We start from the raw sequence: 25,834 nt of genomic DNA on the forward strand, positions 1-25,834 counted from the left end.
TACAATAGGGGTTTTCCTATAACTAGCTATTCACTGCCAGAACCCAGGCTCATCTTCAAAGAGATGCAGGCTCCCACTTCATTATGCCACCTTCCAAAGTAACTCCTACCTCCAGCTTCCTAAGAGTAGTGCTGGGACCCTAATACGCTTCACCCGGCATGTGGGCTGACAGCAGCTGAAGTCCCTGCCCTGTAACCTCTCATCCATTCAAGGCCAACACAAAATCAAGAGGTCTCCCCATAGAATCCAAATGCAGGAGGGAGTGTAAGTCCCCACTAACCTGAGTCATTCAGCCTCCTGAGGTTTGGGTGGCTGGCCTGGTACTGTGCCTCCTGTTCTTTACTTGTACTTACAGCATCTTTCAATCTTTTAATAAAGATAGGAAAAAGTTTCATTATTTAAAAATTTCCCCCTATTGACTTGAGAAAGAGAGAGAGGAAGGGAGAAACATCAATTTGTTATTCCACTTCATTGTTCCAAATTGGTTGCTTATTGTATTTTATTTACTTATTTTTGTGACAGAGACAGAGAGTCAGAGAGAGGGACAGATAGGGACAGACAGACAGGAAGGGAGAGAGATGAGAAGCATCAATTCTTCGTTGTGGTATCTTAGTTGTTCACTGATTGCTTTCTCATATGTGCCTTGACCGGGGGGCTACAGCAGACTGACCCCTTGCTCGAGCCAGTGACCTTGGGCTCAAGCTGGTGAGCTTTGCTCAAACCAGATGAACCTGTGCTCAAGCTGGTGACCTCGGGGTCTCAAACCTGGGTCCTCCGTATCCCAGTCCTCCGCTCTATCCACTGCGCCACCGCCTGGTCAGGCTGGTTGCTTCTTGTATGTGGCTTAACCAGGGGTGGAACCTGCAACCTCAGCACACTGGGATAATGGTCTATCCACTGAGCCACCTGGCCAAAGGAAACTTTTAGAAAGGAAAAACACGACAGTACAATCAGTCTTTTCAAGTAATACCTGTATAAGAAAATCAAAGTCTCCTCTAACCAAAGCAGGGATTCCATCAGTAACTCTTGGTAGCAGCACCATCACCATGTAGCAAGCTTCTAAGAAGCAAAGCATCTGGTTAGATGGCCCTCCCTCAAGAAAACAAACATCCTAGGCCCAGTTAGAAAAGAGCATATAAAACAACCAACTGTGTACTTTAGACTGGGACTCAGAAAACTTTGAACCGTGGGCCAAATCCATTCTACCACCTGTGTGGCCACAGCAATCAAATGATAGGAAACACTACCTTTGAACCTCAATTAAGAATTCAGTCTTCTCATTAGTAGACCTGTATTACAAAAAAATTATACTCAATTATTATTATTATTATTTTTTACAGAGACAGAGAGTGAGTCAGAGAGAGGGATAGACAGGGACAGACAGACAGGAATGGAGAGAGATGAGAAGCATCAATTATTAGTTTTTCATTGCGCGTTGCAACACCTTAGTTGTTCATTGATTGCTTTCTCATATGTGCCTTGACTGCGGGCCTTCAGCAGACTGAGTAACCCCTTGCTGGAGCCAGTGACCTTGGGTTCAAGCTGGTGAGCTTTTGCTCATACCAGATGAGCCCGTGCTCAAGCTGGCAACCTCGGGGTCTCGAACCTGGGTCCTCTGCATCCCAGTCCGATGCTCTATCCACTGCGCCACCGCCTGGTCAGGCTATACTCAATTATTATCTTGACTTTTACTACTAGAAAAAATTTTTTCTTGTTATATAAGTTCCTACAAAAGATCTTAAAAAAAATTTTTTTTAATTTAATTTCAGTGAGAGAGGAAGGAAGAGGCAGAGAGGGGGAGTGTGGGAAAGAGAGAGAGAGAAAAAGAGAGAGACAGGAACATTGAGCTGTTCCATTATGTGCCCTGACTGGGGATCAAACTGGCAACCTCTGTGCTTCAGGATGATGTTCTAATCAACTGAGCTATCCGGCTAGGGCCTACAAGTATCTTTGATTTTGCTTCCTAGTTTGCTAGAGCTTGCTGTAGACAGGAACTTCTTTTGGCAACTCAGAGATACCTACACTGTACCCAACACCCCACTGAATCCCCACAGGTATAGCACGTGCCCGGAAGCTGGGCTTCCCACACAGTCTGTCCCTCTCCACTTCTGCTTACCAACAGCCTGGCCATTTCATCAGAAAAGCTGGGATCCACAGTTATTCTCCATTTCGATCATCCTTCTGCACAAACAATGCAAAGAAAACTCCTCTTCATCTCTCTTGTACCCCAGAAACCTGGCCCCTCTTCCTGCCCTACTTCTCTTTACCCTTAGGGATTAGTTCTCTGCCTTGCCTTTCCTTACTCCTAAAATGCCAGACATTTTTCTAACATAATCCTAACGTCCAGTTGAAGTTTTTTTTTTTTGTTTTTTTTTTTTCTGAAGCTGGAAACGGGGAGAGACAGTCAGACAGACTCCCGCATGCGCCCGACCGGGATCCACCCGGCACGCCCACCATGGGGCGACGCTCTGCCCACCAGGGGGCGATGCTCTGCCCATCCTGGGCGTCGCCATGTTGCGACCAGAGCCACTCTAGCGCCTGAGGCAGAGGCCACAGAGCCATCCCCAGCGCCCGGGCCATCTTTGCTCCAATGGAGCCTTGGCTGCGGGAGGGGAAGAGAGAGACAGAGAGGAAAGCGCGGCGGCGGAGGGGTGGAGAAGCAAATGGGCGCTTCTCCTGTGTGCCCTGGCCGGGAATCGAACCCGGGTCCTCCGCACGCTAGGCCGACGCTCTACCGCTGAGCCAACCGGCCAGGGCTCCAGTTGAAGTTTTTAAAGGCTCCCTGCCCATTAGGAGCAAGCCCAGATTCTGTCAAGCTAACAGTTTTGCAGGCTCCCTGTGCTCCACTGACATGTAGACTAGAGCAAAACCTTCTGAAAGCAGCGGTGACTGAAGGTCTAGAACACACAGCTGGTTTCTTTGAGCATGACAGTGGGTCCCACATGTTGCCAGCTGGGTGTAAGTGGGAGATGTATAGCTGCTGAGCCCACCCAGCCATCATCCAGCCCATATTATCCCAAAGCTGACTGTTTTTCTGTGCACTCTCTTATGTAAACAGTAGTAATACTTACATAATAAAAGCTTGGTTTCTGGGTTAAAAATGGCTGCCCTAAAGAAAGACAATTCTGCCTGACCAGTGGCAAGCAATGGGTAGAGCATCGGACTGGGACGGGGAGGGCCCAAGTTCGGAACCCTGAGGTCATTGCCTTGAGTGTGGGATCACAGACATGACCCCACGGTCACTGGCTTGAGCAAGGGGTCACTCACTCTGCTGTAGCCACCACCCCCAATCAAGACACAAATGAGAAAGCAACCCATGAACTAAGGTGCTGCAACGAATAATTGATGCTTCTCATCTCTCTCCTTTCCTGTCTGTCCCAATCTGTCACTCTCTGTGTCTATCCAAAAAAAAAAAAAAAAAAAAAAAGACAATTCAAAGGACAAAGGACAGTGACAGAAATGATAAAGAATCTAAGAGAGTAGTGGATCTTGGTCAGAAGCCAAGTCTTTATAAGTTAGAGAGTTTCAGGTTCAGTGATAGTTAAATCTGTGATCCGAATGGATCTCCCATGAGCTTTATAATGGAATTAGACCAAGCAGCTTATGAAGCTTTGTAACAAAGAACAATGGCTTACCAAGATTCAAATAAAACTTTAGAGAAAGCCCAAGAGTTTGTGCTATAGAATATATACTAGAAATACATGACTCGACAGAAGTTTGATTAGGAGAAACTTATTTTAAACACTTTTAAATTACAAATATTCCTGTTATTATGGACTAAGGGTTTTAAAAGGATCACAAAAATATTTACTTACAATTTACTGAATTTTGTAGAAGCAATTATACATAGTAGTAATTTTTGCGAATTTAGGGATTATGCCCTGGCCGGGTTGCTCAGTTGGTTATAGCATCATCCCACATGCCAAAGTTGTGGGTTTGATCCCCAGTCAAGTGACATAGAAGAATCAATCAATGACGGCACAAATGAGTGGAACATAAATTGAATTGATGTTTCTATCAACCCTTGAAAAAAGATTTTAGGGATTAATAGCTCATATCGTCATAGACCATGCCTCAACCAATGTCCTCCCTTGCCCTGGCTTCTCTGGTGCCTTGACTACCATGTGCCTGCCCCTTCCCCCTCCTTCACTGGGAGACTACCACACAACCTTGACTCCATGCACAAGTCAGCTCCTCAGTCCCTAAGGCCAAGTTCCCCTTCCTCTAAGCCTCCACTGCATCATTATTGACTGTATGACTCCCCCCAACTTCCAAAAGACAGATGGACCTTGCTCCTACAGCTTTATCTCCCAGCCAAAGTAATGGTGCTGCAAAGAATGGGCACTCAGATCCATGAAGAAAGGAACACACACAATGCCACTAGAGCAGCCTCTTTACAAAGTTGCACAGATCTGCTTTCATGTATATGTGGACAACACTTAAATGACAGTAAGCTACTTCATGTAAAAGTTTTGCTTCCTACAGTTACTAAGTGACAGCAAGAACTCAACAGTTGACTGGGGCTAATCTATGGGCAGTGGCTAGATGGGGCACTGATAAGTCCTCCTTTCCAAAGTAACTGTGACTGCCTCCCTGCTGGAACACCTTTGTTGGGAAGGCCTCCAGTTTTTTTTTTTTTTGGAAGGCCTCCAGTTTTAAGATGCTTCGAAAAAAGGGAAGTTACCCTGGGAATCTCAGGACCTTAAAGGCCTTTATATCATGAGCCCCAAGAAGAAGCCTTTGAGAAGAGGTATGGAGGACACAGGGAAGTGCCAATCATAAACTCGCCAGCTTCCCACCGCTCCAAGGGCTTGCTCTTCTGCTGAGTTTGTATGAGGTGGATGTCTCAGTCCAAAGTGAACAGACATCTACACTTCCTATGGTTATTACAGTAGCCATAAATGAGGACACAAATCACATTTCTTTTTTGTGTGTATGTGGCAGAAACAGAGAGGGTCAGAGAGAGGGACAGATAGGGACAGACAGGAAGGGAGAGAGATGAGAAACATCAATTCTTCATTGTGGCTTCGTAGTTATTCATTGATTGATTTCTCATATGTGCTTTGACCGTGGGCCTTCAGTAGACCGAATAACCCCTTGCTCGAGCCAGCGACCTTGGACTCAAGCTGGTGAGCTTTGCTCAAATCAGATGAGCCCGTGCTCAAGCTGGTGACCTCGGGGTCTTGAACCTGGGTCCTCCACATCCCAGTCCGACACTCTATCCACTGCACCAACTCCTGGTCAGGCACAAATCACATTTCTGATGTGCATATTAAAAATAAAAAAGCTACTGCAGTTGGGGGCATAGAATGAACAAAATATTTAAAATTAGGGTCAAGCTGGAAAGTTGGGGATGAATGGAAGATTATGGCTGAGTCAAAGTCCAAATAACAAATCAACCTTTATAACTTAGGTAGTGTATCCACAAAAAAACAGCCCTGGACCCCTCACCAACGTCTTCACCTGCCTGTTCTTTCTGCTGCCACTGGCTCTTTTGCCTATACTTGTTTCTCCCTAGCCCCATTGTGAGCTGATAACAGTTTCCTAATTTTCCCCCCATAGTACCTACTTTCTAATCTGTGCGATGGCCATATAGATGTATGTACAAGTAAACAGTCACTGGCTTGTTACTTAAGATCAATTATGCATCAAAAGAAATACCTCTGGCCTTGGCCAGTTAGCTCAGTTGGTTAGATCATCATCCTGATACACCAAGGTTACAGATTCGATTCCTGGCACATATAGGAAGCAACCAATGAATGCATAAGTGGAACAACAAATGAATGCTTCTCTCTCTTTCCTTTCCTCTTTGTCTCTAAAATCAATTTAAAAAAAGATTCTGTATTCCAGAATCAAGACACACACACACACACACACACACACACACACACAGTATGATGGCTATGAAACCTGTGTAATAACATTACATCGGTCTTCTGGGTTAAATGGAAGCAGGCTACAAAACCAAAATACTCTAATACAACACAACTATAAAGTCACTGAATAAGAAAAACTTAATTTTAAGTTTCTGTGTTATGGTAGGTAAGGTGCAAATTTTTTTAACATGGTTACGTTTTTATAATAAAAGACAAGACAGTGATCTGAGATATGCATAGTAATAATCTATTTTGGCAGAAACTCAGTTCTTTTATCTTTTAAACCTGTCACATTTACATGCCTGCCAAAATCACATGTGTGATTTCAATATACTCTGGCCAAAAATATGGGGAGAATAATCTTTAATTTTAAAACAAAAATCAATTAGCAACTTGGATTAAATACGGAAAATTTCACTATAAAGACTTTCAAAGCAAATATTTGGTGAAGTGAGTCACATTTGTACTGATTAAGCTTTTTTTTTGTGACAGAGAGTCAGAGAGAGGGGACAGATAGGGATAGACAGACAGGAAGGGAGCGAGACAAGCATCAATTCTTTGTTGCGGCACCTTAGCTGTTCATTCATTGCTTTCTCCCTCTTTTTTTTTTTTGTATTTTTCTGAAGCTGGAAACGGGGAGAGACAGTCAGACAGACTCCCGCATGCGCCCGACCAGGATCCACCTGGAATGCCCACCAGGGGGCGACGCTCTGCCCCTCTGGGGGGGGGGGTCGCTCTGTTGCGACCAGAGCCACTCCAGCGCCTGGGGCAGAGGCCAAGGAGCCATCCCCAGTGCCCGGGCCATCTTTTGCTCCAATGGAGCCTCGCTGCAGGAGGGGAAGAGAGAGACAGAGAGGAAGGAGAGGGGGAGGGGTGGAGAAGCAGATGGGCGCTTCTTCTGTGTGCCCTGGCCGGGAATCGAACCCGGGACTTCTGCATGCCAGGCTGACGCTCTACCACCGAGCCAACCAGCCAGGGCCCATTCATTGCTTTCTCATATGTGCCTTGACTGGGGGGCTACAGCAGACTGAGCAATCCCTTGCTCGAGCCAGTGACCTTGGGCTCACACTGGTGAGCCTTGCTCAAACCAGATGCTCAAGCTGGCAACCTCCGGGTCTCAAACCTGGGTCCTCCACGTCCCATTCAGATGCTCTATCTATTGCACCACCACCGGGTTAGGCCTGACTAAGCTTTTGAAGTGAACACTCTCTCTTCCAAATTACTGGGGTACACAATTACTGGAGCAGTAATTTACTGGCGATACAATTGATGCTGAATTTGCAGATTGTCAATCAAAAGAAGGTAATCCAGAGCACTGGGGAAAGATTTATTGTTTCAATCTGTTTAAACAAGAATCCCTCCCCAAGAGACACTTACAAGGTTCTTGGATCCTATTAAGGCACTAGAAGTGGCCTGAGAGTCTTGGCCATTTGCATTAAACCCCACTTTCTGCTACTTCACATCAGGACAGCTGAAGACTTACTCACCTGCTGTTGGCCTGGGGGGTGAGGGTGCCATTCTGTTCAGTTGGGGTCTCTGCTGGTTTAGATTTGAAGTAATTGACGAACCCCCCAAACACACTCTTAATGCTGTTAATGTGCCTCTGGCTGACCTTCAAATCTTGATCCATTTTGTCCACCATCTTCTCTGTGCGTTCTAAGACTCCTCGCTGACGGACAAGCTCCTGGGGAAAACCAGAGGTGACAGCATTATGTTTTTGTAATTCTCCCTCTCCTGTACCAGACGACACACAGCAGGCTCTTCATAAACTCTGTGAGCACATACGGAGACCGAAACTGTCATTTGCAAGGGGCATACTATCCTTTCTGACAATATATTCCCTTGTCTTCCCCTTCTTGCTCTACCTCTACTTGCTTGCTTGCTTATTTGCTCGAGTTCTTTTCCCCTCCTGCCCACATGAGGCTGGTTCACAGGATGAAGCATGCTTGTAGGAGTCAAAGTATAGGGCCTGGACTGGCAGAAGACCCTTTCTAGCCCTGTATTCGGTGCCGATAACCCTTACACGCTTTGACCTGGCACTGCCCCATGGACTATGGTTTTATAGGCTTTCTTTTCAGTTATGGAAGTTCCTACTGAACCATGTGGCTCTGGTCATATCTTTAAATTTTATTTCATGGACAATAATCTGGGGTTCTTTCTGAACCCTGTTAGTGTATGATTCCAGCTCATCTATAGTTTTAAAACCTGTACCAAGAGTGACTGTCACAGGACCTTTGCACATGCTACTTTCTCAGCCTATAATACTCATCTAGGTACTTCTATGATTTCTTTCCTCCCTTAATTTGTGTGTCCACTCAGAGGCCACTTCCTCAAAGAGCTTTAACTGATCATCTTCTTGAAAGCAGAACTCCTCCTTTCACCCTCAATAGTCCATTCTCGGCCTGCTATAGTTTTCTTTATAGCATGCAAGTTCTATGAGGCAGGGACCTGCTTTGCTCACTGCAAATCTGCTAAATGGGCAGATGAATGATGCTCTGTAACCACAAGAATAGCCTGGGTCTTATTCTCCAAGAGCTGATACTTCTGGCTGAGGATATGAACTCATCACCAAACACTAACCCTTTCTGTTATCTGTGCCAAACTTGTTTTAGTCCCTATTTAAGGGCATTCTAACCATGTCCCTCCCTATGATCTGCCTTTTGAGCCAGAAGACTCCTAAGACTCTCAAGCTTTTCTTTTTTTTTAAATGTTTTTAAATTTTTTTTCATTTTTCCGAAGCTAGAAACGGGGAGGCAGTCAGACTCCCACATGCGCCCGACTGGGATCCACCTAGCATGCCCACTAGGGGGTGATGCTCTGCCCCTCTGGGGAGTCACTCTTGCATCCAGAGCCATTCTAGCACCTGAGGCAGAGGCCACAGAGCCATTCTCAGCGCCCAGGCCATCTTTGCTCCAATGGAGCCTTGGCTGCGGGAGGGGAAGAGAGAGACAGAGAGGAAGGAGAGGGGGAGGAGTGGAGAAGCAGATGGGTGCTTCTCCTGTGTGCCCTGGCTGGGAATCGAACCCGGGACTCCTGCACGCCAGGCCGACGCTCTACCGCTGAGCCAACCGGCCAGGGCCTTAAGCTTTTCTTTTTTACTTCATGATGCAGCCCCTGCCCTCAGCTACCTTCCCTCTCAGTCTTCTAACCCAGCATCTCCCTGTGGCTCAGCAGATTACTTGTGCAAATAATCTTTAGATGTTCTCTCTTGATACCTAAAAAAAAAAATCATGAAAAAATTAAACAAACACCTTGGAAATATGAATAAAAATAAAACTATAGGCCCTGGCTGGTTTGCTCAATGGAGAGAGAGCATCGGCTTGGCATGTGGAAGTCCCAGGTTTGGTCCTCAGTCAGGACACACATGACAAGCGACCATCTGCTTCTCTTCCCCTCCCTTTCCCCCTTCTCTCTCTCTTCCCCTCTCGCAGCCAGTGGCTTAATTGGTTCGAGCATCAGCCCAGGGTACTGAGGATAGCTTGGCTGGTCCCAGTGTTGGCCTCAGGCACTGAGGATAGCTTGGTTGATTTGAGCATCAGCCCAACACAGGTTGCTGGGTGGATCCTAGTTGGGGCACATGTGGGAATCTATCTCCCCTCCTTTCACTTAAAAAAAATAATAATAAAAAGAAACTATAACCAATGGGTTTGAGAGCCCATTTCAGATATCAAGGTGTTAAAATATTGTTAATTTATTTGGAGTTTCTACTTCTAACACCTTATGTTTGTCAACTTCAAGTCCATTCTAAGATAAGTCTTTCCTGAAACAAAGGAGAGCTATAAATTAGGAGTAAAATTATTTTCTCCAGGACTCCTGTGTTTTTTGAGTTGATATATTACCAACAGTCCAGTCCTAAACAGCCTGTTTCACACACAGCAGAAAACAGAAGAATCTGAAGCTAAAGAGGCATTTAAGGAAGCTGAAGTGGGCATGGCAGCCAGGGCTCTGCTGCCCTCAGGGAGCAGGTCCTTGGCTCCCCTGACAGTGAACTCTCCTATGACAGTCTGGCTCATCTCACAAGCTACTTGCCCTCCCACCTTGGCCTTCACCTCAATTTGGACAGTTTCAGCAGTAAAAAGCAGCTGACAAAACCTTCCTCAATTTTATTTTTTTCTGTTTCCAAGTGACGGTCTTTCAAACTCTCAAGAGTCTGCGTCACTGTGCTGACTCAGTAAGGAAGCCAAACATCTTATTTAGACGTTATGACATAAGTGCAGAGAAATATGTGGGGGTGGCTTGTCCTGCTGTGAGGCTGGAAGGCCAGGAAGTGAGTGCTGCTCTTCTGGTCTTTGGAAGTTTCTGTGAGCAGGAAGCTGGTGTTTACAGAAGGTGATCTGCTGGTTAGAAGGTCAGGAAAGAAGGAACTTCTGCTAAAATCCTCCTCCAAGCAAAGGAAATGACTGGACTTCATGTACCTGTGACCTAGTTCTACAAATGAGGAAAAAAGGCTTGGTAGAACAAACACCAGGAGTGCCAGGACAGAAAGGACAGGACAGGTAGGCCCTGCACTCCAGCCATTAAGAAGGGAAGCCTCCCATCCCCCAGAGGGAGGCCATGTCAAGTCTTCTCTATTGGTTCCTGTGAAAATGGGAGGTCACCTAAGAGATGAGGGTGGTTGTGAGCCCTGCAAAGTGCCCTCAGGGTAAAGGGAACACCTGCAAAGCTCTTACCTCAGGTGTTAGCATTACAGGTGATTCCCTCACCCCCTTGAGCCTCAAAAGTTTTCTAAGGTTAACCTGGAAAAAAAGATCGTCAGAGAAAAACATCTGGGTGGCTGGAGGTACAATGCTGAGAGACAACACAGAGAGACATGTCTCAATTCCTCTTTGCCTTGTGGATTTTTATCAAGCACAGAGATTTGTAGACAAGGGAAGCAGAAAGATAGTTGAAGACCTTGTGAGGGGACACCTGCCCAATGGTGTATGTCCAAGGGCCATGTGAAGATGTGAAGATATTAGGGAATCATGGCTGGAAGACTGCTCTTTGAAAACACACACAAAATGACAGAGGTGCTGCAAGACACCCACCAACACCTATTATTGAGCACCTCCCCTCTCTGCATGGCATTGATCCAGGTGTGTGGCATTCACGGGTGAACACCCAAATCTCTGCCCTGATGAAGCTGACAGTCTAGCAGAGGACAATATGAGGGTAGTTAAATCCGATTTTTCATTTGTTGATTACATTGCAGTGCTGAGCATCCAAGAAAGGCAGCTGGGTCCTTGCTTCACAGAGCTTACAATCTTGTGTGGGAGATAGAAAAGAAAGCCATTAGACACACACGACTGAGGCTCTGTCAGGGTAAGCCCCTCAAAGGGACTCCTTACCTGGTTTAAGGGTGGGGTGTGGGTCAGGGAGGCTGCCTAATAGGGTGAGAAATTGAAAACTGAAAAGTTAGGGAGTCAAAGGGTTGGGGTGGAGGGGGTCAGGGTGGCTCCCAAATGGGGTGAGAAGTTAGGGAGTCAAAGGGTTGGGGTGAGGCTAGAGCACTGGGGGTGGGAGGAGTAGCACATGCAGTAGCCTGGAGAGGCAGGGCCAGCTGGGGGAACTGAGAGGAAGAAAGACTGAATGTGGTAAGCATGACCATGACAGGGAACAGGGAGGATGCTGGGCAGGACCCAGCAGGGATTAATGAAGGGGCAGAATTATGGTATTCAAAGGGCAGCAGTGACTACCAGACCCCAGCCCCAATTCACAGCCAAAGCATCTCATGACATCAGATGGATCCTGCGTCTTCCCTGAGTCATGCTCAGAGTTCCCGAGGAAAAGATGTCAATACTAAGTTTCTCATATTAAGCTTGTACTTAAACTTGGGTAACAAAAGATAAGTAGGCCCTGGCCAGGTTGGCTCAGCGGTAGAGCGTCGGCCTGGCGTGCGGGGGACCCGGGTTCGATTCCCGGCCAGGCACATGGGAGAGGCGCCCATTTGCTTCTCCACCCCCCCTTCCTTCCTCTCTGTCTCTCTCTTCCCCTCCCGCAGCCGAGGCTCCATTGGAACAAGGATGGCCCGGGCGCTGGGGGTGGCTCCTTGGCCTCTGCCCCAGGCGCTAGAGTGGCTCTGGTCTCGGCAGAGCGACCCCCCGGAGGGGCAGAGCGTCGCCCCTGGTGGGCGTGCCAGGTGGATCCCGGTCGGGCGCATGCGGGAGTCTGTCTGACTGTCTCTCCCCGTTTCCAGCTTCAGAAAAATACAAAAAAAAAAAAAAAAAAAGATAAGTAGACAGATGTCAATTTGGAGTCTAGAAACTTGAAATTTATCGTCATTATGCAGCTCCTCTTCCAAAGAGTGCACACACACAAAAGCACTGGCAGGGATGCAAGAGCACGTGTGCATATGCACAAATCTGGGCTCTGTCTCAGTGCAGTAGACATGAGTCTCACAGCATGTCTCACAGCGATAGCATGAAGTGATTCAAAATCACAAACTGAAAAAAAAAAAAATCACAAACTGAACCTTGGGTTGTACCAAAAAACCACCAAGGGGAAGGCAGTAATGCTGATTCCCCTCACTTCATGTATGCAGGCAGATCTGGGGCCTAAGTAAAGGACTAACTCAGCAGGCCTGGACTGTCCACATCCTGCACATTCCAAAGAAGGGCCTTGTCTGCTTTTGAATTACCCTGATAAGAGGGTCTTTGTTTTTCTGAGTCCTTAGGGCAGGCCAGATAGATTATGTGAACAATGTGATTTATGACGGGGAGGCCTTGGGCCAACACTTTACTTCTGAAGTTGTTGGACACTTAGGTCAGCCAGGCAGCCATCCATGTGGACATGGTTAACCCCCAGTAAAATCTCTAGACCCCCAGGTTTGGGTGAGTTTCTTTGACTGGCAATATTCCATCTGTGCTGTTGTATATCATTGCTGGGAGAAGTACGTGTTGTCCATACAACTCCACTGGGAGAGACCAGGTGGAAGTTTACACCTGGTCTCTCCTGGACTCTGCCCTATGAGCCTTTTTCCTTTGAGAATTTTTTTTCTTTTAGATGAGGAGGGGAAATAGTGAGGTAGACTCCCACATGTGCCCCAACCAGGATCCACCCGGCAACTCCCATCTAGGGCCAATGTTTGGGTACTGAGCTATTTTTAGCACCTGAGGATGACACACTCGGACCAACTGAGCCATCCTCAGTACCCGTGGTCATGCTCGAACCAACTAAGCCACTGGCTGCAGGAGGGGAAGGAGAGAAGGTGGATGGGGAAGCAGATGGTCACTTCTCCTGTATGCCCTGAATGAAATCAAACCCAGGATGTCCATACGCTGGGCAGATGCTCTATCCATTGAGCCACTGGCCAGGGCCTCCTTTAAGAATTTAATCTGTATCCTTTTACTGCAATAAACCATAACTAGAAGTATAACAGTTTTGCTATTAGACCTAAGAAATCACTGATGCTGAGGGTGGCTTGGGGGATCCTCAAAAAACATCTCCAACAGTATCTCCCTCTCTCAGAACCACCAACTAAGAGGCGGAAGGCTGGAGATCAGACAGCTGCTCAGCTTCCCACAACATGGGCAGCCATTAGTGCACATTTCAGGAAGGAGCAGCAGATATGGCCAGATACCACATGCCTAGTATGGATGTCTGACTTACCAGATTGGTAACAACTTGTTATAGCTAAGAAGCCAGCAAATTTGCCTGGAACCCCAAATTTTTCCAATCAAATTCAATCATTGACAAGTTTATGAAAAATTAAAAAAAATAAACCCAAAACAGATCTATTGGTGAAGATGTGGTCCAATGAGATTTCTCTATCAGAATCCCTTATTCTTGGTAGAACACCTGAAATACCTTAAGGGGGCATTTTCTGGCCATTAAGACGACTATCCAGTGTCACACATCAATTCATTCTTCCTGCCTCAATCTCTTCTCCACTTCCAAGCAATCCTCTGCTTCCTCCACCCCCTTCTTTTACTTTTCCTTACTCAGGTCACTTATTCACCTGGCAACTATTTGGGGAGCACCTAATAACATAAAGGACACAGTGATGAAAAGTGTGGGGGTAGAAGGCTGAGCAAAAGACTGCTCCTCCTTCATACCTTTTAGCAATCTACTGGGGAATTACTTAACCTAGCAGATATCTTTCTTCCAGTTAGCTTTGTGTCAGAACAAGGTTGTACTAAGAACTATGGCGGCATCAGAACCACAGAGATGGAGGGGATACTGGTCAGTAGAGCCCCTCTTTCAGAGTGGGGAGGATGCTACTCCCAGGCCAGTTACCCAGGGAATGGAGGCACCACCCTAAATTATGGAGAATCCTTGAAAAGATGACCATGATGACCTCTGTTCCGGGCTAGGAGGTGTTCTCCTCTTGCCCACCTCTCTAAACTAAATGCTTAAGTACCAGAAAGACAGTGAGAAGGCAAGTACGGCATCTGCATAAAATAGTGCGCAGGACATTCTGGTGAGGGCTGCTGAATGTAACATGTTCAAATCCTACTGAACACCAATCCCTTTCCACTGATGTTACTACACCTGCTGTTCCAGCCCAGGTCTAACTTTCCTTGCTGGACTCCCCTATACTGAGATCTAAGGCACCACAACATGTCACTGGAGCATGCTCAGCTCACTGCCAGAGGGGACATGAAGCACCCTGGGCAGGCTCCTTGGCCAGGATGATGAAAGCATGTACAAAAACAGTCTTTAAGCAGGACACAAATAGGCTCACCCAAAGGTTTAAATGCCTGAAATGCCCATCATTAAGGCCCTGGCTACATAAACAGAAGCATAATTCAATGGAATAATGACATACCTTTCAAAAAAAGCAGCACATTATATATCACTATGAAATAATCTCCAATCCTGTTAATATAAAAATGTACAGAATGTCTCTGCTTAAATTAAAAATTTTAAAAGCCTGGTCTGACTGGTATTTGGCACAGAGGACAGAGCATCGACCTGGGATGCTGAGGACCCAGGCTCGAAACCCTGAGGTCATCGACTTGAGCACAGGCTCACCAGCTTGAGTGCAGGCTCACCGACAACTAGTGTCAACCTGGAATGCTGAAGTAACTCGTTTGAAGCCCTGGGCTTGCCGCCCAGTCAAAGCACACATAAGAAATCAATGAACAACTAAAGTGAAGCAGCTATGAGTTGATACTTCTCACTCTTCCACTCTTATTTCTGTAAAATCAATAGACTCTTTTAAAAACTTTTTTAAAAAAGGAAAAAGATTGTAAGCATGCTTTTATACACAGAATAGCTCCATAAAACACCTAAGAAACATAGTAAGTGGTTGCTGTGGAGGCAGAGGTTAGGAAGAAATTTCATAACCTTCTGTATGTTTTTAATTTTGAACTTTCTTTTCCTTCTTTTCCCAAGTGAGAGGAAGGGAGATAGAGACAGACTCCCGCACGTGCCCCGACTGGGATCCATCTGGTAACCTTGTCTGGGGCTAATGCTCTGCCCATCTGAGGCCATGCTCACAAGTGACTGCTTTTTTAGCACCTGAGATGGAGGCTCCATGGAGCCATCCTCAGCACCCAGGACCAATGCACTTGAACCAATCAAGCCATGGCTGCGTGAGAAAGATAGATAGATAGATAGAGAGAGAGAGAGAGAGAGAGAGAAAGAAGAGGGAGGGGATGGGGTGGAAGCAGATGGTCACTTTTCCTGTGTGCCCTGACTGGGAATTGAACCTGGGACATCAACTCACTGCGGTGACACTCTACCACTGAGCCAACTGGCCAGGGCCTGAATTTTGAACCTTGTGACTAAATTACCGCTTCACAAAAATTAAACCTTAGAAAAAGAAAAGAAGAAATAAATCACACTTGTGAGATAGAAAAAGAGCTGAGTGGCCTACAAGTCTCTCTATGGCTCTGGACTGTGCTTACCAGGTCAGCCAGGTGCAACCTGCTTTGCCCTGTCTACTTCTCCTCTGTCCTTTGGCAGTCATGACCCATGGCTAGTCTTTGTGAGAAACAAACCTTGCCAGGTTTCACAGGGTGAGAGCAGCTCTCCTTCACTAGAGGTGACTTGACTAATAATTTTCCTACTCCTGCCAAGTTGGGACTGAATTATGACCTTCCAACCCAGCTGCCACTCTGAGGAGAATAAAAGAGTATTGAGAATGATTCAAAGATAGTTTGGAGTGTGAAGGAGGTTGGGGCAGGAGTGCTGACTATTCCTGTTCTGATAATTGAGAGCTTAGAAAAATTAAACGTGCAATCATGCTAATGAAAGATCCTGTCACTGCCCAGTCATGATCATACTATTACCTAGCAGAGCAATACCAGCATGGCCCAGAATAAGACTCACAGGCCTGAGGTGCCACTCTGTGTCTGTTCTCATACATCCCACTGTGTAGAGAAGGACCTCTGAGGGCAGCATGGGATGTGTCAATATAATCCGTATGAAACAATTCACATCTTCTGTTTTTGGCTCTCGAGTTACGGAAACAGACCTTCCCTCTAGACCACAAAAGGCTCCAGCAACCACGGGATTATGTCTATGATCCCATGCTCAAGCCGGCGACTCCACGCTCAAGCTGGTGAGTCCATGCTTAAGCCAGATGAGCCCTCACACAAGCCGGCGACCTCAGGGTTTCAAACTGGATTCTCAGTGTCTTAGGTTGACGCTCTTTCCACTGTGCCACTGCCTGGTCAGGCTAAAATAAATTTTTTTTTGACAGAGAGAGAGAGAGAGAGTCATAGAGAGAGCAATAGATAGGGACAGACAGAAAAAGAGAGCAATGAGAATCATCAATTCTTTGCTGCAGCATCTAGTTGTTCACTGATTGCTTTCTCATAGGTGCCTTGATGGGGGGTAGGGGGGGGCGGCTATAGCAGAGCAAGTGACCCCTTACTCAAGCCAGCAACCTTGGGCTCCAAGCTAGCGACCATGAGGTCATGTCTATAATTCCACGCTCAAGCCAGCGACCCTGAGCTCAAGCTGGGGAGCCCGTGCTCAAGCCAGTAACCTCGGGGTTTCAAATGTGGGACACTAGCCAGTGCACCACAGCATGGTCAGGCTACCTATGCTTAGCATTAATTATTCTGAGCAGACAGAATGATAATCTACTATTGCATCTTTTAAAACTTAAAAAAAATAATGCCCACACAAAATCCTTTCATTAGTAGGCTGAAGAGAAGAATAATCCTCACTTAAAGTCCAACTCTAAAACCTTCGATGGATGGAAAGAACTGACAAAGGTGAGCTGAAACAATGGATTATCCCAACCACACTTGTCTATTAGATCTTTGTTTAAATTTGAGAAGATAAGGCCTTAGATTTGACTAAAGTTGTGCTATGGCTTACTCATCAGGTATGCAGGCAGACAAGACTTCAACACCTTTAACTGGCAAGGGGGAGAAGTGGTCACTGATGGGGAAAAACTCAAGGCGCATTTGCTCTTATGCTTCAGACATCAGCTCACAAAGTCCTCATTCATTCTGGGTCACCGGGGGAGGAATGGGTGAAGCCCTTGCGCCAGGCTTCTGACCCTCCATTTCCGTAGACTCTGCTGCTCAGAATTTTTACTTACCTGGACAGGACACAGTGTGGAGTGTGCGTCTGAATTAAGAATAGAAAAAAATAATCAACTAAGCAGACTAATGGCTAAAGAAAATTCCTTGAGCACACTACCTCTTTCAAGTACTCAAGATACTAAGTCACTTAGGTGCAAGAATCTACTCTATTCGAGGATTTCCCCTAAATTGTGAAAACCCCCCACCATTTCTTGGCAACTGTGACAATAGAGACTGGCCGATTCAGTCCAACCCCGCTACAGACTCACCTCGGAAGAGGCGACCCCAATCCTCTCGGACTCATACATGAGCGACAGGGACCTGCCGGTGCTGGCGGCCGTGGCCTCGACCCTGCGTATCACCTCTTGCCGCAGGTATTGTTGCCTGTCCGCGTGCGCACCAGGCCCGACGGAGAAGTCGTGGGTGTCCTTCCACGGTGTTGCCGGGGCGCCCTCATCCTCCGCGTCGTCGTCGAATGGGTTGTAACTTTTGGGGTAGGCCGACATGGTGCTGGTGCTCAGCTCGGTCTGGGCAGGAGCAGAAGGTGCGCAGCCAAGGCGAGGAACGGCCTTTCCGGGCCCGTAGGTGTCCCGGCTGCCTTTCCGAAGCCCTCGAGAAGAGCCCACCGGTCTGGCCGCAACTGCGACCGTCCAGTGCAGCGATCCGCCAGTCGACTCAGCCGTCGCAAATTCAGTGTCTTCCGCGCGTCACGTGTGGGCGGCCCCGCCTCTGGAGCCGACCATCGTGCCCAGCGGATTGCAGGCGGGGGGGGGGGGGGGGGGGGGGGGAACAAGTCCGGCGCGCGCCGCCTGGCCTATCGCAAAGCTTCTCTCCCACCTCTAGCGTTGGGGCCGCCCCATGGCCACGCCCCGCCCAGTATTGGCAACAGAGAGGTCACGTGGTAGGAAAGCCGGATGAGGTCGCGCCTGCGCGGTGAGCTCCGGCGCTCGCGGGCCGGGTGCGGGAAGCCGGCGGCCACCGCCGCTGTGCGCGCGATGATGGCGGCGGCGGCGGCCCGGGGTGGTGGCAGCTTCAGCTGCGGCTCCGGCTCCAGCGCCTCACGAGGTTTCTATTTCAACACCGTCCTGTCATTGGCCCGCTCCCTGGCTGTGCAGAGACCTGCATCCTTGGAGAAGGTAGCCTGGGCCGAGCCGGCCGCGGGCTGACAGGAGTGGGGAACAGGGGCGCCAAAGCGGAGAGGCTGGGCTAGGGTCTGCAGGAGGCCGAGAAGGGGGTCGCGTATCACCTGTGACAGGAGGGGGCTCGTGAGCCGAGGTGGCCGGAGGGGTGAGGTAGCCCGTGGGCGGAGGGGGTTGGAGATGAGAGGGTGCGTGGGGGTGGGCCGTGTGGAAAGCACAGGCGTGGAGGCTGCGGGTGGGTGGATGGGCGTGAGACGGACTTGTGAACGACAGGCTGGGGTTCGAGCCGAAAGGGCACCTTGTGACATCGGTGAGGTGGGGGCGGCAGTGAGGAGCAGTGGGAAAAGCGGAGGACCGGGTCAAAATCTCCTGGCTTCCCTACTTTTTATCCTGTGACTTTGGGAGATGCTTTTCTTGTAAAATGGGGGTTCTTTTACCTGCTCTGCCTGCTTCACAGGATTGTCTGTGAGGGGCAAGTATAATAGTGTATCAGAAAATGCTTTCAGAAGTGCAAATGTACTGGGCATTGTTTTTCTGTGATACCTGAGGGGGTGTTCGATTGTGTGAAAGATTGTGTGTTTGTAGAAAGGACAGTGGCAGGGAAGCGGGAGTGAACTGTCTGTAGGCAGAGACTTGAACTCGGAATTAGCTTCAGAGGAGAAAGGAGAATTTATGCCAGGGAATCCCTATCTTGGAAGAAAGGTGAAAGGCAACTCAAAGGTGTGGCTGGGATGGTGGAAAGAACAGATTTTTATTTATTTACTTACTTATTTATTTATTTATTTTACACAGACAGAGAGAGTCAGAGAGAGGAATAGAGAGACAGACAGACAGGAACGGAGAGAGATGAGAAGCATCAATCATCAGTTTTTCGTTGTGACACCTTAGTTGTTCATCGATTGCTTTCTCATATGTGCCTTGACTGTGGGGCTACAGCAGAGCGAGTAAACCCTTGCTTGAGCCAGCGACCTTGGGTCCAAGCTGGTGAGCTTTGCTCAAACCAGATGAGCCCGCGCTCAAACTGGCAACCTCAGGGTCTACTGCCTGGTCAGGCAAGAACATAGATTTATTTAAGAATCAGACCTAAGTCCTTGCACTGTCACTTGCTGTGCATTGTCCTGGACAAGTTACTTCAACTCTCAGAGCTTCTATTTCCTTATCTGTGAAATTAAGTTGTTCTTGAGGACTAAATGAATTAAAGCATAAAAAGTGCCTTGCACAGAGCTTAGGCACAAAGTAGGTGAACAGTAAATGTCCACTTTCTTCTCCCACCAGTGTAATGAGATTCATTACAGTGTGTTAGTATTAAAGGGATGGGATTCTTTTTTTCTCACACAGCTTTCTGGCAGCTGGAAAGAAAATGTTGTCTGACAGCAGAAGAGCAGTGGTGACTGGAGACTTGCTTGCCCTAGTTGGGAGTGGTTTTATGATTCTGGTGAAGGGTGAAGTTGAAAAGCTGTTTTAGGCCCTTTGGCAGAGTGACCTAGTTTTTCTTTGGTTTTGTAGCTCTCAAACTTGATTTATTGTTCAAATGGAGGTGAGCAGGTCTTGGGAGACTAATGCCAACCTGACTTCTAGTTAAAGCAGTACAACAGAATGGAAAGAATAGGACCACCTGAATTTAAATCCATTATCACTTGGTTATGTTGGTGTAACTCTGGACAGGTCATTTCCCCAATCTTATTATACTCTACTAATCAGGCATCCCCAAACTACGGCCCGCGGGCCGCATGTGGCCCCCTGAGGCCATTTATCCGGCCCCCGCTGCACTTCCAGAAGGGGCACCTCTTTCATTGGTGGTCAGTGAGAGGAGCACTGTATGTGGCAGCCCTCCAACTGTCTGAGGGACAGTGAACTGGCCCCTTGTGTAAAAAGTTTGGGGACCCCTGCTCTACTTTCTCCTGCAAAGTACAACTAATTAATATAATGTTTATGTTGTCAGCTCCCTGATACCATCTCTTTGGGAGGTACTTTAGTCTCATTGGCCGGCATTTACAGGTCACTTCAGAAAAGAGCTAACAGAGCAAGCCGGAGGTTGCTATCTTCAGAAGGCTTGCTTGCAATGTTGGCTCTTGCCTGGCCTCTGGGAACTTGACACTTGAACTATTCCTTCCATTCCCTAATTGAAAAGGGTGGTTCACCTGTGCCTAGACTCTTTGCGCAAATAATAGATTTATGTTGAACACCTCTTTTCCTTCAGGAATCTGGAATTTTGATGGTAGTTAGGCGGACAATGCCTATGTGACCAGCACCCAGTAAAAACCTTGAGTGCTGTCTGTAGTAGACTTCCCTAGGCACATAGTGCCTACATAACCAGCCCCCATTGAAAACTTGGGTGCTATGTCTCTAAAAGACTTTCCTAGGCACTAACATTGTTTGCTGCTCTGAAAGGCAGCGTGCTTGTGGTGTACCCTCACAGCGAGGAGAGAAGAGGAGGAAACCTGTGCATGGGTTTCTTCAGATTCTGCTTGTGTTTCTTCCCATGCTAATATCCTTTCACTGTAATAAAAGTTAGCCACAAATACAACTGTGTACACGTGGGTCGTCTTTTTTTAAATTTTTAATTTTTTATTAATTTTAATGGGGTGACATTGGTAAATCAGGGAAGTGGGTTGTCTTGATGACCCTGAAACAGCTTCCTAAAGGAGGCTTCTGTAGGTGGCTGATTCCATCATGTGTATGAATTCCTCTTATCCTCATCTATGATATTGAAACTTGATTTTGCTAGGTATCGTTGTTAGCTGTTTAGTCTTATAGTATTTGTCTGCTTGCTACATTCACCTACTCTAAAACTATCAAAAGGAAGCTCTCCCTGATTCACAAAGGTTGTCAATTTGATTCTTGGTCAGTAACATACAGGAACAAATTATTGATGTTTTCTAAAATCAATAAATAAATGTTAAAAGAAAAAAGCCCTTAGCATTCCTAAGCTGAAGATTCTTGAGGTTCTTTAGAGTAAAGGAATTTCTGAGGATCCATCTGGGATGGCAGATGGGGACATACGAGTACTGGAAAATCTCTCTCTCATTTCTCTTTTTTTATTTGACATTCAGAGAGAGGGACAGATAGGGACAGACAGATAAGAAGGGAAAAAGATGAGAAGCATCAATTCTTCATTGTGGCACCTTAGTTGTTCAACGATTGCTTTCTCATATGTACCTTGACTGGGGGTCCACAGCAGAGCAAGTGATCCCTTGCTCAAGCCAGCGACCTTGGGATTCAAGCCAGCAACCTTTGGGCTCAAGCCAGTGACCATGGGGTCATGTCTATGATCATGCTCAAGCCAGTGACTTTGTGCTCAAGCTGGTGAGCCCGTGCTCAAGCCGGCAACCTGAGTTTCAAACCTGGGTCTTCGTGTCTCAGTCTGATGCTCTATCCACTATGCCACCGCCTGGTCAGGCTCTTTCTCATTTCTTTATTCATATTTTCTCTCTTCTCCTTTTTCCAGAGAGAAGGCATTGGACCGAGAAGGGTTTACTCCAGATAAGATTAACTTGAGGAAGGCTATGTTTTCTGAACTAGACTTAACAGCTCAGCTCTTAAGACTTTGGTAACTCAGACAGCCCTGACATGCTTTTAGTGGCACTTGGGGCACACTAATGCCATAACTTTTTCTCTTTGTTCCTCTATATGCCAGTTGTGTTTGCCTACTCCAGTCTAATCCCAGGCTGTGAAATGAAGCCTGTTGTTACTCAGTGGATTTTATTTAATTTTATTTTTTAGATGATGTTTTTTGATTTTAGAGAGAGAGAATGGGGGTGGGTGGGAAACATTAACTCATAGTAATTGCTTCTCGTATGTGTCTTGAGTGGGCAAGCCTGGGGTTTTGAACCAGTTATGTCAGCCTTTCAGATCGATGCTTTATCCACTGTGCCACCACAGGTCAGGCTGGGTTTTATATATGTTTAATTAATTAATTAATTCAGAAAACATTTATTGAGAACCTGCTCTTAATTGGTACATGCTGAGCCAGTTAAATAAGAAACAGTCCTAATTTGGTCACTCAGGTGACCTCTATCTACTCATGTATCCAGGACTCCTGCCATGTTCAGAGAACCAAACCCAAGACCCCTGGGCATCTATTCTGTGATCCATATCTGGGCTTTGACCTTTTCCTGCTAGGCTATCTTTAAGACTGGAGTCTCAGCCCTGAGTCCCAGGATTATAGTCTAACTCTGAGAACACTCTCACTGAAGCCCTCTAGACCATGTTCCACTCAGTCCTCATCACTCTTTCCTCTGGGTGAAAGGTGAAAGGTGAAAGGAAACAAACAGAGAAGAGTCTAATCTACACTGGGATCTCCGTATATGGTGGCTTCTAGACTCCCTTTCTCTGATTTCTATATGCTTGCCTGTCTTGTTCTACTTCCCTGGTTCTTGCCCGTTTTCATAATGTTGAGCTGCCCCTGCCAAGCTCCTTCCTGGCTCTGCCTAGTTTTACTCATCTGTGTCCATGAAATGAGGTGACCCATTTCTGCCTCTCCTCTTCTGTCCTGTGTCATACTAATGGACCCCAGACCCTAGGACATGGAGAGTTCTGGGCAGAGCTACAGAGTAGGCAGCATTTCTTGCCCTTCTGTTCCTCTTCTTACCCTTAGGAGGCTTTGTTCACAGTTCTTTCCCATGTCCTAAAATATCCTTTCTTTCTCTTTCTTTTTTTCCCCAGTTAGAATGTCAGAATCTTGAGGTAATCTTAGCTAACTATTGATCTGATGTTTAAATGGCACTGTGGCATTAGGGACAGGCTGGACTTTTCCAGGTGGACAATGTGCTTCAGAAGATGAGCTTGTTAGCTCTTACATATAATTGGAGGAATATATGGCCAGATGCTGTGGACAGTGGGCTTTTTGAAATTCATGGTTATCCAGTCTGTCCTTTATAGAGTGGTCTGCCATGGAGCAAAAATAATGATAATGGCATTTTTTTTTTAGCATCATACAGCTGAATTTTTCATCCTTGCTCCCTTTCCTCTGTGAGGCCATGTTAAAAAGAACCATCCATAGAGTGAGGAGAGAGAGAATGAGCATTAGCAGAGGGTATATCATGTTCCTAGAACCATTGTTATTAAATCTAAAATATTTAAAGAAGAAATTGGAAGAGAAACTTTACCTGAAAACGTGCTACCTTCTCTGTATTTGTTTGCTAGGGTTGCCATAAAGTACCACTGTGGCTTAAATAACAGAAATTTATTTTCTTAAAATTCTGGAGGCTAGAAATCCAAGTGAAGGTTTAAGCAGTATTAGTTTCTTTTGAGGTCTTTCTTGGCTTGCAGATTGCCATCTTACCCTGTGTTTTCAGTTTTCCTTCTGTGCCTGTGTCCTAATCTCTTATAAGAACACCAGTCAGGCCCTGGCCGGTTGGCTCAGCGGTAGAGCGTCGGCCTGGCGTGCGGGGGACCCGGGTTCGATTCCCGGCCAGGGCACACAGGAGAAGCGCCCATTTGCTTCTCCACCCCCCCTCCTTCCTCTCTGTCTCTCTCTTCCCCTCCTGCAGCCAAGGCTCCATTGGAGCAAAGATGGCCCGGGCGCTGGGGATGGCTCCTTGGCCTCTGCCCCAGGTGCTAGAGTGGCTCTGGTCGCGGCAGAGCGACGCCCCGGAGGGGCAGAGCATCGCCCCCTGGTGGGCAGAGTGTCGCCTCTGGTGGGCGTGCCAGGTGGATCCCAGTCGAGCGCATGCGGGAGTCTGTCTGACTGTCTCTCCCCGTTTCCAGCTTCAGAAAAATACAAAAAAAAAAAAAAAAAAAAAAAAAAAAAGGACACCAGTCAGATTGATAGGACTGGCCCACCCTCATTACCTCATTTTAACTTAATTATCTCTTTAAAGATTCTATGGCCAAATACAGTCACATTCTGAGGTGCCTGGGGGTTAGGACTTCAATATGTGAGCAGGATGGGACACAATTCAGCCCATAACATTAACCCAGTAGAACTTTGATTTCTTATAGTGACATTTTTAGTCTTTAATCATATATATATATATATATATATATATATGGCTGTGTTTATGATCTTCTCTAAAAATAGTAAAAATAGTTCCCATTGTTTTCATGGTTGCATGTCTTTTTTTTTTTTTTGGATATTTTTCTGAAGTGAGAAGCTGAGAAACAGAAAGACTCCCATATGTGCCCGACTGGGATCCACCTGGCATGCCCACTAGGAGGCGATGCTCTGCCCATCTGGGGCATTGCTCCGTTGCAACTAGAGCCATTCTAATGCCTGAGGTGCAGGCCATGGAGCCATCCTCAGCGCCCAGGCCAACTTTGCTCCAATGGAGACTTGGCTATGGGAGGGGAAGAGAGAAACAGAGAGGAAGGAGAGGGAGAAGGGTGGAGAAGGAGATGGGCACTTCTCCTGTGTGCCCTGGCCAGGAATCGATCCCGAGACTTCTACACGCTGGGTCGATGCTCTATTGCTGAGCCAACCAGCCAGGACCTTGCATGCCATTTTTTGAAATGAAAGATCATAATCTATTTAAGCATTTTTCAGTTTAGACTTTCTAGTTTTTCCCTTGTAAAACAGCATGTTTGTACACCTAGCATGTTGTTGTCTTCTGAATTACATACTTGTGTTAAATTGTAGATGGGCCTTTTTTTTTCCTTTCTTTTTTTAGGTGAGAGGAGGGGAGATAGTGAGGCAGATTCCTGTATACATCCCAATCAGGATCCATCTGGCAACCCCATCTGGGGATGATGCTCAAGTATCGAGCTATTTTTAGCACCTGAGACTGACACACTCAGACCAACCAAGCTACCCTCAGGGTCTGGGGCCACGCTTGAACCAATTGAGCCACTGGCTGCAAGAGAGGAAGAGGGAGAGAAGGGGAAGAGGGAGAGGGGCAGAAGCAGATGGACTCTTCTCCTGTATGCTCTACCGGGAATCAGATTTGGGACATCCATATGCCGGGCCAATGCTCTATTCACTGAGCCACCGGCCAGGGTCTGTAGATGGGTCTTGATGTTTACTACCCAGTTGTTTTCATTTTTTTTTCTTAAAAAAAAAAAAAGATATTACTTATTCATTTTAGAGAGGGGAGAGAGAGGGAAATAAGGAAGGGAGAAGCAGGAAGCATCAAATCCTATACATGGCTTGCAAGCCCAGGGTTTTGAACCAGTGACCAGGCAAGCCCAGGGTTTTGAACCAGTGACCTCAGCATTCCAGGTTGGTACTTTATCTACTGTACCACCACAGGTCAGGCCTCAATTATTTTCAAAGGACTGCACTTAGTTTTTTTGTTTTTTGTCTTTGTATTTTTCTGAAGCGAGAGGTAGAGAGGCAGAGAGGTGGATTTCTGCATGCGCCCATCTGGGATCCACCCAGCATGCCCACTAGGGGATGATGCTCTGCCCATCTGGGGCGTTG

The 25,834-nt window shown here is 46.9% G+C and overlaps 2 protein-coding genes across 2 annotated transcripts in view; one reads left to right on the forward strand and one right to left on the reverse strand.

Annotated features, from left to right (window-relative positions):
* SNAP29 (synaptosome associated protein 29) overlaps positions 1-18,053 on the reverse strand; it is a 29,199-nt gene extending 11,146 nt beyond the window's left edge. Inside the window, exons 1-3 of the mRNA XM_066365438.1 lie at positions 17,608-18,053; positions 7,364-7,560; positions 281-366 (exon numbers count right to left, since the gene is read on the reverse strand). Coding sequence (XP_066221535.1) covers positions 281-366; positions 7,364-7,560; positions 17,608-17,844 — 520 coding nt within the window. The 5' untranslated portion in view covers positions 17,845-18,053. The remainder of the gene's footprint in view (positions 1-280; positions 367-7,363; positions 7,561-17,607) is intronic.
* A 195-nt stretch (positions 18,054-18,248) lies between these two features.
* The window catches only part of PI4KA (phosphatidylinositol 4-kinase alpha), a 131,423-nt gene continuing 123,837 nt past the window's right edge, over positions 18,249-25,834 (forward strand). Inside the window, exon 1 of the mRNA XM_066365440.1 lies at positions 18,249-18,474. Within this exon, the coding sequence (XP_066221537.1) occupies positions 18,253-18,474 (222 nt within the window). The 5' untranslated portion in view covers positions 18,249-18,252. The remainder of the gene's footprint in view (positions 18,475-25,834) is intronic.

This window comes from Saccopteryx leptura, chromosome 2 (genome assembly GCF_036850995.1).
Source record: "Saccopteryx leptura isolate mSacLep1 chromosome 2, mSacLep1_pri_phased_curated, whole genome shotgun sequence".
NCBI classification, from domain to species: domain Eukaryota; kingdom Metazoa; phylum Chordata; class Mammalia; order Chiroptera; family Emballonuridae; genus Saccopteryx; species Saccopteryx leptura.